At 40.5% G+C, this 13,836-nt stretch overlaps 1 protein-coding gene across 10 annotated transcripts in view; it reads left to right on the top strand.

Moving 5' to 3' along the window:
- Positions 1-13,836, top strand: part of DEPDC5 (DEP domain containing 5, GATOR1 subcomplex subunit) — a 93,186-nt gene that overhangs the window by 1,005 nt on the left and 78,345 nt on the right. For all 10 annotated transcript variants that reach the window (XM_060121481.1, XM_060121484.1, XM_060121488.1 and 7 more), the window contains exons 3-8: positions 3,404-3,491; positions 3,886-3,932; positions 5,404-5,489; positions 6,161-6,244; positions 7,808-7,857; positions 11,146-11,215. In XM_060121481.1, the coding sequence (XP_059977464.1) occupies positions 3,404-3,491; positions 3,886-3,932; positions 5,404-5,489; positions 6,161-6,244; positions 7,808-7,857; positions 11,146-11,215 (425 nt within the window). The remainder of the gene's footprint in view (positions 1-3,403; positions 3,492-3,885; positions 3,933-5,403; positions 5,490-6,160; positions 6,245-7,807; positions 7,858-11,145; positions 11,216-13,836) is intronic.

The raw sequence follows: 13,836 nt of genomic DNA, 5'->3' as shown, positions 1-13,836 counted from the left end.
ATTGGTCTTAGGGGGGTTGCGTAAGTTGGCCGAGGTTCTGATGTGTCCGGTGCCTTGAAATTTTCAAACTGACTCGTGACAATCGAGGCTAAGCAGGTAGCTTAACTGAGTGAAGCAGCAAGTGATACTGTAGTGGGGAGAGTAGCAGGCCCCTTCTAGAAGCATTTCCATCCTGCATTTTAACAAACTTTGTGAATATTGCCAGCTTACTACTCTTCATTTGTTTTTGTTTTTTAAATGTTTTTATTAATGTATAGTTAATTTACAGTGTTGTGTTTCAGATATATAGCAAAGTGATTCAGATATATAGATATATATACCTATATATAGATTTTTTTTTTAGATATTCTTTTCCATTACAGGTTATTACAAGATATTGAATATAGTTCTCTGTGCTAGGTCCTTGTTGATTTGTTTGTATCTTTTTATTACTTATTTACTGTGTATGTTCAGCAAAATTCCAGTATGCACTGGTTTGGCAGATAAGAGAAACTTATGTTTAATGAAAGAAGTAGTGGATGTGCATAAGACAGGTATGATCAAAGCATGAACCTTTGCCTGGCTCTGAAGCACGGTGAGATGGGGCAGGACACAGCATCTTGTCCTGTGTTAAACATGAATCCGGGTATCAGCTCTGCCTCTAACTTTCCCTGTGACCTCAGGCAAGCCCCTAGTTTACCTTAACTACAAATTCCAGCTCTTTAGAATAATTTCTCCATTTCTCTTAGCACCTTGAGTCTATAAACCTGTAGAATAGGAAAGCACCTACTCATATGATTTTTTTTCTTTCGTAAAGGAATAAATTTCCCTCTGTCCTAACAACCTTATTTACTTCAGAAATTAGAATTAACAACACAGTGAGTGTTTTTAAAATTGTATTTTAGTATGTATTTGCTCCTGTGTTATATATGTATAAGCCACCCAAAGGCCAGGACTGCCAAAAAGGGAAAATAATAGTTTCTATATCATAAGGTCTTACGGGAATAAAGTAAAATGATGTATGTATAGTATTTAGTAGAGTACCAGGCTCCTTCTACCTGCTTAATAAATGTAACCATTGTAATTACCAGGAAGGATATACTAAGCATTGCTATATTTAAAACACTATTTCTGCTAAAACCACAGTCTGTTGTTAACACTGTACTTTGTATGCAGCTGAAGCTGCCTAAACGTTTGTGGAGCAGAATTGAACGCACAACAGAAATAACTTTTGACAGAGGAGGGAAAGATACAAGGCTACAGTATATACAGTGTATATACAATGTATGCGAGTCTTCTTTTTCACGTGTACAAGACAAAGGTAGCTCTGTGCTGTACCCAGTCTGCTGCAGGACTATAAAGAAAAATAAATAAATAAAATACATCCAGCAATATTACTCAGTCATAAAAAAGAATGAAATACTGCCATTTGTAGCAACATGGATGGAAGTAGAGAATATTATGCTTAGTGAAATAAGTTAGACAAAGACAAATACTATATTATATCACTTATGTGTGAAATCTAAAAAATAATACAAATGAATGTACATGTAAAACAGAAACAGGGCTTCCCTGGTGGCGCAGTGGTTAAGGATCCACCTGCCAATGCAGGGAACAGGGCTTTGACCCCTGGTCCGGGAAGATCCCACATGCTGCGGTGCAACTAAGCCCATGCGCTACAACTACTGAGCCTGTGCTCTAGACCCCAAGAGCCACAACTACTGAGCCCGAGAGCCACAACTGCTGAGCCCGCGTGCCACAACTACTGAAGCCTGCACACCTAGAGCCTGTGCTCCGCAACAAGAGAAGCCAACGCGATGAGAAGCCCACGCCTGCAAGGAAGAATAGCCCCCACTCACCACAACTAGAGAAAGCTTGCACGCAGCAACAAAGACCCAATGCAGCCATAAATAAATAAATAAATAAATTTATTAAAAAAAACAAACAGAAACAGACTCACAGACATAGAAAGCAAACCTGTGGTTACTGAAGTGGGGAGGGACAATTAGGCGTATGGGATTAACAGATATAAACTACTATATATAGATAAGCAACAAGGATATACTACATAGCACAGAGAATACACTTGTTATCTTGTAATAACCTATAATGGAATATATTCTGCAAAAATACTGAATCACTAGGCTGAACAACTGAAAACTAACACAATATTGTAAATCAACTGTATTTCTATGAGTAAAGTAAAAATCAAATTTAAAAAATACATCCAAAAAAAAATACATCCAACAAATATTTATTAAGTACATACCTGTACCAAACATAAAGATTTTGAATATGACAAGGTCCCTTCTCCCTACGGAGCTTTCAGCTTGATGAGACAGACATGCAAAAAGGAAATGATAAAATGGAGCAGGAAGGAATATGTGTTCAGGGAGCTTAATTCAGACTGTGGAAGTTAGGGGAAGACTTCATAGAGGATTTGGTATACATCTGTCAATGGAAACAATATACAAAAAAAGCAACTGTGGGATTAACCCAGTACTTCGCTTTCCTAGCCTGAATTTTTGTTGGGTCTGATTGATTATATTTGAAATCTGGACATACTTATTTGTCATGGTTTTAGCATAACTGAAGGCCATGTCTTTCCCTAAAAGCTAAAACAGAAAAAAAAAAAAAATCACCCTATCTTTATGATCCTGAGTTTGTTATATTTGAAAGAATTCTCCCCCACCCCCAGTGGGGGGCAGGGGTAGATAAACATATGAAATCACATTCTCCTTACATTTTAAGGGTCTCATTGGACTCTAATGTGAACTGATACATGAAGTTTTCCCCTGATCAGGTGCTGCCCTCCAAAGTCCAGGGTGTTTTCTCTGGCTTGATTTTCATGTGTGAGAGGAGGTTTGTTTAGGAACCCTGGACTAGTAACCAGTCCTGGTGTACTGTTACTAGCTATCTACCCTTTGGCAAGTTGCTTTATCTCCTAGGTCATTTCCTTGCTTCTGCTAGATCCAAATATTTATTGTGAGGGTCACATTCAGACAGTATTTTTAGAAGTTCTGTGAACACTGTAAATAGAAAGGATTTTGCTGTATGTGGGACCCCGGCTGTTTTCTTCCTGGCATATGCCAGATACATGCTATTTGAGGGAGTCAAGGATTGCCGCAGAGACCTAATTCCCAAAGAAGAAGAGTTACCCTCTCCTTGGGAGCAGTGGGCTAGTAGGAAAAGCTCTGGAGACAAAGGTCCCCGAACACCGGCCCCCTCAACTACTCACTAGCTCTGGATTCCTGTGCAAATCCTTCAGTTGAGCTAAATCTCAATTTTAAATGGAACTTCATCTTGCGAGATGGGGTCATAATACCAAATGATGGGGTTGTAAGGACCCCGCGTGAAAACATACACAGCAACCTGCTGCCCAAGTGAGTTCTTTGCTGCCTGAGATGGCTGAATTGTCTTTCAGATGATGAGCTAGTCGTGAACCCCAAAGTGTTTCCTTACATCAAGCTTGGAGACATTGTGGAGATTGCTCACCCCAACGATGAGTACAGGTGAGCTTCCGACAGGAGCAGGGAACTAACTGGGCAGCCCTCTCTTTCCAGGTGATATTGTGTCTAAGGGGATTGAAGGGGAAGATGGCTCTTTGCCTTTGGATAAAAATGCTCCTGCCCTCCAGGATTTGATAAACCAATCATCTTTTAAAAAGTGGTCCATTCTTTTTGTTTTTAAAGCTGAGATGACAACGCTGAACAATTCTGTAGCATTTATCCATTTCCTTTAATACAAGTGCAGGGTTTGTTTTCTAAGGGAACTGTCTCCCATTGTTGTGCTGCCAGTTAGAATATGTCCAGAGTGATCTGTTTGTGTTTTGTGGGTGGTGAAGAAAGCTGGTTAGTTACTGCTGACAACATCCCTTCTCTCTGTTGCTTTTCTTTTTTCCCCCAGCCCTCTGCTTTTGCAGGTCAAGTCACTTAAGGAGGATTTGCAGAAAGGTAAAAATTCCATCTCGCTTCTCTAAGATTTTTACACTTTACTGTTTGAGAAACTGTAAGAAACCCCTCTTCACAATCTCTGGGAATGAGGGCACAGTACTTCTCTCCTTATCAAATTGTGTTCCTGCTAAAAAAAAATATTGTCAGATATCAAAATTGCCAAGGAATCTCATTTGTTAGCATCTTGAGGGCACTGAAAAAACTATATTTAGAGTCAAGAGGACGGTTAATCTGAATAGGTGAAGCTTTACACTTAAAGATTGTTGGCAAAGCATGCTTTTCTCAATATTATATTTTCTTCACAAAATATTTAAGTACCTACTTTGGGTTGGGGCAGGGGAGGAACATATATTGTTGATTACCTGCCACTTGTGCAAGGCACTGTGCTGGGAGCTGTTTGTCATTTTTTTTTAAAAATTAATTTTTTTTTTTTTTTGCTGTGTTGGGTCATCGTTTCTGTGCGAGGGCTTTCTCTAGTTGTGGCAAGCGGGGGCCACTCCTCATCGCGGTGCGCGGGCCTCTCACTATTGCGGCCTCTCTTGTTGCGGAGCACAGGCTCCAGACGCGCAGGCTCAGTAGTTGTGGCTCACGGGCCTAGTTGCTCCGCGGCATGTGGGATCCTCCCAGATCAGGGCTCGAACCCGTGTCCCCTGCATTAGCAGGCAGATTCTCAAGCACTGCGCCACAAGGGAAACCCTGTTTGTCATTTATCATTATTGATTTTCCCACCAACTCTTGAGAGAGTGAGGAAGCTTTGTCTTACCGGTATGAGTGGGCTTGCCTGGAGTCAGTAAGTGAAGGAGCCAGAGCAGTGATTCTACTTATTCATTCTGGATCCAAATCCTTTCTTTCTTCCTCTAATGACTATACCGTACTGATCAAGGAACTAAAATGTTTATTGATAGCTAATAAAGTATTTCCTTAACTGGCACTTAAAAGAAAAGGAAAAACTTTTAATTTGCTCTAAAGGATTTTGGTGTCAACCACTTCTTTTGTTATTTTTTAACTTGTTGGGAAAACAGTCAGTAAAATCTAGACCCTGAGTGTCCTTCTTACTCTTACCTCATCTCCCGCCACCTGTTAAGTTTCCTACTTACCAGACTTAAGGGCTCATTGAAAAGTTTATTTCTTCCTTAACTACCCCTGCTACTTTCATTCCAAAAGAATGATTTCCTCTTCTGAATTTTCACAACCCTTCGAACTTTCTTATGTTCCTTCTTAATTTCTTTCCTTTCTCTCTCTCTGTCTGTCTCTATCTCTGTCTCTCTGTATTATTTGTTTGTCTCTCTCATTTTTTAATTGCTTGGGTTCAGGTCTTATTTCACCTGAAAAGCAGAGAACTCTCTAAGTTTTAAGCTGTTGAAGGCTGACAACATGTCTTGCCCTTGGCAAAGGATGTTGTTTGTTGAATGTCTGAGTAGTTATGGATTCAAATATATTTACCTGATCCAGGTTCCTTCTCCCGTTTCAGAAACTATCAGTGTGGACCAGACGGTGACTCAAGTGTTTCGGCTAAGACCTTATCAAGATGTGTATGTGAATGTCGTAGACCCTAAGGTGTGTCTTTGTTCTGGATTTGAATATCTTTTGAGGAATGATTAACACCCTTCCTCAAGATTAGGTCTCTAAGGAAATAATGAGTTACTTAAGTATAGTGTTAGGCTATTAAATATGTGGTCATACATAGGTCATTTAGATTATAGGTAGAATGTAGGTTGCATTTAAAATCCTCACCCCTCTTTAAAAATCTTGTCCTAAAAAGATTCTGTATGTATATGTGTGTTTGTGAAGCTAAATGTAAAATTTTCTATAAAAATACTAACATTTCTTTATGTGTTCTTTTTTTTCTTTGAGAAATGATGCTATAAAATTAAGAGGTAAAAATCATTGTCCAAAAGATATTGTTGACATTATCTAGGGAAATAGAGCCCACAGTTCAATGTCGTGTTTGTGTGCCAGAATCAAGACTAAAACACAGAATCACTACTCTGGTGCCCTTTGCACTTAACCACACATGATACAGCAGCTATAGTATCTGTTGGAGACTTACCTGTCCTCCAAAGCCTTCTTGGGCAGGGTAAAATTCTGTTTGTCAGGGTTCTACTACTGAATGGTCTTCCAGTAGTTGTCCTTTTGTCAAAAGGTTTCTCCATGGTGAGTGAGTGTTATCTTAGACTATAAAGTATGGCAGAGAAAAGCAGAGACATATATTTGATTATCCCTTTTAGGATGTGACCCTTGACCTAGTGGAATTAACCTTTAAGGATCAATATATTGGCCGTGGGGATATGTGGCGACTGAAGAAAAGTTTGGTAAGATATTATTTTTTTAAAAGTGTGTTACTTTTTCCATTATGTTAATAATCCATGTCACCAGGGAGATGTAGATCTGGTATGGAGAAGAGTATAAAATCCTTTCTGATTCCAGCATCACAGACAATTACTGTAAACATGTTGTATGTCTCCTCCCATTCTCTTTTCATGGTTTTTATAAGCTTTGTTTTGCTTGTTTGTTATCAGAGAGTTTTAACTCTGCATTTTTGGTTTGAATGGGGAGAGTGTAATATTATTTTACATTTGAACTTTGGTTTTCAGGTTTTCACTTGATCTCTTTTGCTCCTCGCATCTCCTCTTGTGGACAGGCATTTATTATCCTGAATTTATAGATGTGAAAACTGAGATTGAGGAGTTAAGATGAGAAAGCTAGTAAGCAATTGACTCTGGGCTGGAACCCAGATCTTTTTAATTTTTTTTTAACATTTTTAAAAACTAATTTATTTATTTTGTTTATTTATCTTTGGCTGCATTGGGTCTTCGTTGCTGCACGCGGGCTTTCTCTAGTCGCGGCAAGCAGGGGCTACTTTTCATTGCGGTGCGCGGGCTTCTCATTGCGGTGGCTTCTTTTGTTGTGGAGCATGGGCTCGAAGCGTGTGGGCTTCAGTAGTTGTGGCACACAGGCTCAGTAGTTGTGGCTTGCGGGCTCTAGAGCGCAGGTTCAGTAGTTGTGGTGCACAGGCTCTTCCCGTACCAGGGCTCGAATCCGTGTCCCCTGCATTGGCAGGCGGATTCTTAACCACTGCGCCACCAGGGAAGTCCCTGGAACCCAGATCTTGTTCCTTCCAGGTTAGACTGCTTTTTTGCTTTACCCTCCTTCCATTTTCCTTGTGTATTTATTTATTTATTTATTTATTTGCGGTACGCGGGCCTCTCACTGTTGTGGCCTCTCCCGTTGTGGAGCACAGACTTCAGCGGCCATGGCTCACGGGCCTAGCCACTCCGCGCATGTGGGATCTTCCCGGACCGGGGCACAAACCCGTGTCCCCTGCATCGGCAGGCGGACTCTCAACCACTGCGCCACCAGGGAAGCCCTTGTTTATTTATTTTTAATGGACATTTTCCGCTGAACATGATCAGTTCATCAGAATTGTGAGCTGCTGCTGAAAATTCTCCTTTTGGACTTTTTGGCTATTATGAAACAACAAATCATAGGTAGAATGTCCATACAGTGTATATTTTCAGAAAGAGATATCTTTGCTCATATTTTATTTGGTGGGAGAAGGTTCCATTTTCTAAACTGAGAAATAAATGTTCCATATGTAAATGTACATATGTATGCAAGTGTGTGTGAACATAAGTATATTACTGAAGCTGGCCACTTATTATCCACTTGGTCTTTACTATTGTCTATACTTGCCAAACCCGTAAGAACCTACTGTTATACCTGCCCCAACACGTTTTCCTATGGGATAAATCTGTTACTCCCATGTTAATTGAACTTTGGGTTAATAGAAGAGATTCGAAAGCCAGGAGATGTTCTTTGTGACCTTTCATGGCCTTGATGTATTGTTGAATCTCTCTCTCTCTCTTTTCCCTTAGGTCAGCACATGTGCCTATATCACTCAGAAGGTGGAATTTGCTGGCATCAGGTAGATACTATGTCACTCTTGATTTATTAGCTTGTAACTGGGAATAGCATGTAGTGCAGTAACTGCTACATACAACCTTTGAGGCATGAGGACATCCTTATAATAAAATACACAATAGCTTAAAACGTTAGATTGTGGTAGCTAAAACAATCCAAAAGACCCCGAAATGCACTATAGTAGTTTTAAGATGGGTGGATGTTGCTGAAGCCGCCTTGTATTCTGAACAAAGGAGGGATAGACTCACAAGTTTAGAACTGGAAAAAGCCTTAGATGAACATATTTCATCAAACTTTCTTGTTTTACAGTTTAAGAAACAGGTTTGGAGACATAAAATGACTAGCACAATAGTTCCTGACTTGCTGCCTTTTTAGAGATATCACACTGCTCTTGATTTATTAAAATGATTTCTGTATTTCAGTTTGTGAAGAAGAGAGAAAAGGGGACTTTTTGAAACCCCCTCTAAATTCAAAAATCAAAATATCCACATAGTGAAGGCTTAACAGCACAAAAAAGTGTGTTAGAAATATGTCCTTTTCCCTAGAGGAAACTGTGTCTTTCTTGAAATTTACTGTATATACTTCAAGCATATTTACATCTGGTTGACTCACTTTTAATGTGAGATTGACCACTGGATTCTGGTGATGCAGCCTGGTCCCCTGTTATGAAATTCCCCATCAGGTTTTCACAGAATGGTTTCATCTGTTGATGATTATTGCAAGATGGTGATTTTCTAATTCAGCCATTCCTCCTACCTTTATTGTCCAGAATCCTTTTGTAAAGACCTTTCACCAGCAATGAGGGCTATTTGGTTAGTCTGAATTACTGATCCTGAAAGAAAGAAAGGATAAAAGATTCATTTTTTTCTTTCCGAAAGGGGATGTTTTAGAAGTTGTTATAAGGTCAAAAATTCTTTGAGAAAATTTTAGCAACTAAAGCACAGTTCAAGAAGTGATGAAGTCTCAAGCAGAACAAGAAATGCAACCTATTTATGCCATCAAATACAAGCTGGTCTCTCCCAGGTGGTGGGCCAGGAGTCAGGAAACCTGTATTCCATCCTGCAGCACCAGTGGTTAGCAGGGTGATGCTGTACAGCTCAGGGAGTCTCTGCATCTGTTCCTCTGCAAAATGAAGTGGTAGGTTTAGGATCTTTTTCTGTAAAGGACCAGATAGTAAATATTTTAGACTTTGGGCCACGTGAGTCTCAGGTCTCTGTTGCAATTTTTTTTTTTTTTAACATTTAAAAATGTAAAATCTACTCTTAGCTGTGGGCCATACGAAAACAGGAGATGGGCTGGATTTGGTCTGCAGGCTACAGTTTGATGAGTCCTGGTTTAGAAACCCTCTCAGAATCCCTTTCATAATTAAATTCCTTGTTTCTCCATGTAAGTGCCTTCATACACCCTGACATAATGTCAGTTTTAGACTTTTCAAGATCTGTCCTAATATTTTGCTCATTCATGGTTAAATGTAAACCACAAAATCTTCTATCATTTTTCCAAAAAATTTATAGTCTTTCTACATTGAATCAAAAGTCACTTTCTTTTCCAAAAAAAAAAAAGAGTGTTCTGGGCCTCATATGAGAAAATAAAATCAAATCATAATAAATTATTAGAGAATTTCCCTGTAATTTAGCCTTTTAATCTGGTAATTTAGTCAACAGTTAAGGATGTAGTTTTATTACCTTGAGACCCTACCTTTGAAATGTTATTTTTCCTTAAAGGTAAACATTTTGTTTTGCTCTCAGTAAATTCACAATGTATTCTTTAAAAAGAAAACAAAAAACCTTCAAAATCAGTATTTTAAAAAATTGAAGAAAAATTTTAAAGAAAAATATTGCACTAAAATCTATCTCCTAACAGCACTCTGCTTTTTTAAAATATTGAACTTAGATGAAATAAGTCAGACAGAGAAAGACAAATACTGTGTGATATCACTTATATGAGGAATCTAAAAAATACAACAAACTAGTGAATATAACAAAAAGGAAGCAGACTCACAGGTATAGAGAACAAACTAGTGGCTACCAGTGAGGAGAGGGAAGTGGGGAAGGGCATTATAGGCTGGGGGGGAGTGGGAGGTACAAACTATTAGCTGTAAAATAAGCTACAAGGATATATCATACAACGGGGGGAATATAGCCAATATTTTATAATAACTATAAATGGAGTATAACCTTTAAAAATTGTGAATCAGTATACTATATACCTGTAACATATAGTATTGTACAGCAACTATACTTCAGTAAAAAAATAAATATCTTTTAAAAATTGAACTTAGAAACCTAGTCTATTTGATCTTATTGTGAAGAGATACCATTTTCCCAGATATAATTTTGGAGATTACTGACTAGCTGCCTACTTTTTTTAACTTAAAAAAAATTTTTTTTGTTGTTTTTTTCTAACTCACACGCCAGAGGGAGCAACACTGAATAATTTCTGGCCCTGACTTCCCAGCTGTCCTGGGGCAGACAGATCTGTTTGAGAGTCATACTTAAAGCCCATTGGAACATCCAGTTTGGGTGTTTTCCTGCTAGATCTGCCCCACTGCAGAGGATCTTCTGGGATCTTCTCTGACTTGAGCTCTGATTCTATGGTGTCAAGTCTCAACACACCTGTCCTGATTATAGAATTAATACTGTCAAGTACCACTTGTTCAGCACATGCTATGTGTCAGGCCTATGCTAAGTATTTTTACATACAGTGCTTGCTCATTGTAGACAATATGAAGAACAGAATAAAGAAGCAGGGGGAAAAGACATAATATTACATTACTGAATATTGACATAAAAATTTTTCAGCAAAATGGCCTTCATTGAATAGGGACCCTGTCCCTTTGTGCCCCCTGACTTCTTTCTTATCTTCTAATTTGATACTGCAGTGGATCTTGTTTTTTTTGAAACTCATTGACTCAAAGCTGGGGTTAGCAAATTTGTTCATCAGTGCCTCTTAACTGTTTTTGTGACGTGTGCCCTTTTGAGGTTTGCCAGAAGGTACAATTCTGTGCTCAGGAAAGTTTGCATCATTTCAGAAGGTTCGTGGGTTCCCCGAAGCCCTTCCTTAGACCCACATGTTGTCTGCAGACCCCCAAATTAAGAGCTCCTGTTGTACAGATTCAGCATACTCTGAGAATTCTTTATGTTGTGTAATCTGTTCATGGCCCTCTGGAAATCTGTAACTGGCCAGGTCATTTGGGTGTAAATGATAGAGTAGAGAGAGACACCCCAAAGGCACCCCTGTTTCTTCTTGGTTTATGTAGGACTCGTAATAACGTGTGTGCCTCTCCTTTCAGGGCGCAGGCCGGGGAACTGTGGGTCAAGAATGAGAAGGTCATGTGTGGTTATATAAGCGAAGATACCAGGGTAAGGGTGATAAAGTGCTTTTTTCGGTTTGTTTCCCCGTGGTATTATGTCTATAAGTTGTGAAATCAAAAAACAAAACAGAAACCAGCAAAAACTTGATCTCATGATCAAGCTGGTGACCAGCTACTATCTGCTCAGCTGGATAATATTGTAATATAGTTGGGGACTCCTGAAATTCTAGTGTTTTACAGTTGGATCTCTCCAGTTTGGGGTTGATCTTCATTGTCTTCTGTTTAATATCAGATGTAGAGATGGAACATCTAGCTTGCAGGTTTCTGTGCCCACTAATACATAGCGAAAGTTAAATTCAGTAAAAGATTGTGTTGGTAAACTCGAAGAAAGACCTTTGCCAAGGAATCTCCTCCTGTGACTCTGTTCCAGTTGGAAAAATCCAAACTGAACAGCTGTGAACGTTACCCACGCTGGTGAAAGCACCTGTCTTCTCTTCCGTGTTCCTATCCCCCAGCCTCCCTTTGGTTCTCAACCCAGGGGTGATCCTGCCTCCCCAGGGGTCTTTTGACAAAGTCTGGAGACATCTTTGGTCGTCACATCTGGGGTTATGTGGAGGATGCTGCTGAACGCACTACAGTGTAGAGGACAGCCCTCCAGAACAAAGGGTCACCTGGGCCCCAAGGGCAGTAACATTGTGCGGAACTGTCCTGTGCATTGTGGGGTGTTCAGCATCCCTGGCTTCTACTCACTAAGTGCTAGTAGCGCCCATCCCCACCCCCTGCAAGTCGTAACCACCAGAAATGTCGCCAGACATTACCAGATGTCCCCTGGGCAAGCAAAATAGTTGAGAACTTGGGGCCATTTTTAGAGGTAACCACTATCTGAATTTTATTTTTGTAATTCCCTTGTTTACATAGTGATAATACATATGTATTTTACCCTACACAGTATATTATTTGTTTTGCTCACGTTTAAGTTTTATTAAAGTGGATTAAAATGTATTCTCTTCCCCCCCCCCACTTTAGCTATCTCGTTTGTACTCACTATATTTTTCATCATTGATTAGGAATATATTTGTTGGGTCATAGGTTCTACTCTGTAAGGTAATGCCAAATTATTTTTCAAACTCTTTGGACCATTTTAAACTCCTAGTAGCCATATATAAAATCTTGTTTTTCACTTTTTACAACACCAGGTCTTAGATTTTGAAAGTTTTTGCCACTCTACTGGGCATACATTGGTATTTTACAGTGATCTTTCCCCCAGTTTTCTGGGAATTGACTCTTAAGTATGGCTTATAAAGACCATAAGTTGGCACATGCTTACCCACTGAGCAGCTTGTGGGATCTTAGTCCCCTGACCAGGGATTGAACCCCGGGGCCATGGCGGTGAGAGCGCCAAGTCCTAGCCACTGGACCGCCAGGGAATTCCCCATTGAAGGATTTTAAGTGGGGGAATGATACCTGAATTACGCTTTTAAGAGATCACTTATTCATTCAGTTGGATTTTGTTGAACAAAACTCCCAAAGTGGGCTTCCCTAGTGGCGCAGTGGTTAAAGAATCCTCCTGCCAATGCAGGGGACACAGGTTTGAGCCCTGGTCCGGGAAGATCCCACATGCTGCGAAGCAACTAAGCCCGTGTACCACAAGTACTGAGCCTGCACTCTGGAGCCCGCAAGCCGCAACTACTAAGCCCGCGCTCTGCAACAAGAAAAGCCACCGCAATGAGAAGCCCGAGCACCGCAACGAAGAGTAGCCCTCACTCGCCACAACTAGAGGAAGCCCGCATGCAGCAACGAAGACCCAATGCAGCCAAAAATAAATAAATTTATTTAAAAAAATAATACTGTATAAAAAAAATAAACTCCCAGAGTTACGGTGGCAAATTGATACTTAAAGGTCAGCTTTATTCTCTCATATAAAAGAAGTCCATGGGTAGGCAAATTATGGCTGGTGTGACAGCGTCACAGTTACTGGTGGTCTAAGGCCCCTTCTGCCTTCCTTTTCTGCCTATCAGGATTGGGCTTCCGTGGTCTGGCTGGAGCTGCTGTGACCACATCCATATGCCAGGCAGAGGAGGGAAGAAGGGAGGAAAGACAACAACGGGGCACGCTCCAGCCGAGTCAGCTTCCTTTCAGGACACACTTCCATTTATACCTTACTGACCAGAGTTGAGTCATGTGGAACTGCTCAGCATGCCTGGAGGTCTGGTTTCTTGGCGGGTCCCTTGCCTCCCAGAATAGAATCAGCTTCCTCTGACTTAGAAAGGAAGGATGTTGGCTAGGCGTCCACAGTACCCGCTGCAGCCCCTCTGGCTCTGGAGCAGAGAGTTGATTGTCGGGGCAAGAGTGGAAGCAGAGAGATGAGTTAGGAAGTTAGAAGGTGGTGGCGTGGGCTAGGCTGGGCACTGGAGCAGGGGAGAGATGGGCAGATTGGTGAAACATTCTGAGGTCGAGTCCACAGAACTTGCTAATGTGTTGGGTGTGAAGAGTGAAGAAAGGAATAATTGAGCAGCTGGTGGAGAGATGGCGGTGCCATTTAGCATATGGAGAAGGCCAGGGAGGAGTCGTTCAGGGGAACTTCAGTTTGTGAGATGTCTGGACAGCCGAGTGGAAAAATCAGGGGAGGCAGTTGAGTCTGGAGCTAATCTGTCACTTCTCCCATGTAGC

Source organism: Lagenorhynchus albirostris, chromosome 14 (assembly GCF_949774975.1).
Source record: "Lagenorhynchus albirostris chromosome 14, mLagAlb1.1, whole genome shotgun sequence".
NCBI lineage: Eukaryota > Metazoa > Chordata > Mammalia > Artiodactyla > Delphinidae > Lagenorhynchus > Lagenorhynchus albirostris.
Note: the sequence above shows the minus strand (reverse complement) of the source record. Positions and strands in the feature narration are given on the sequence as shown.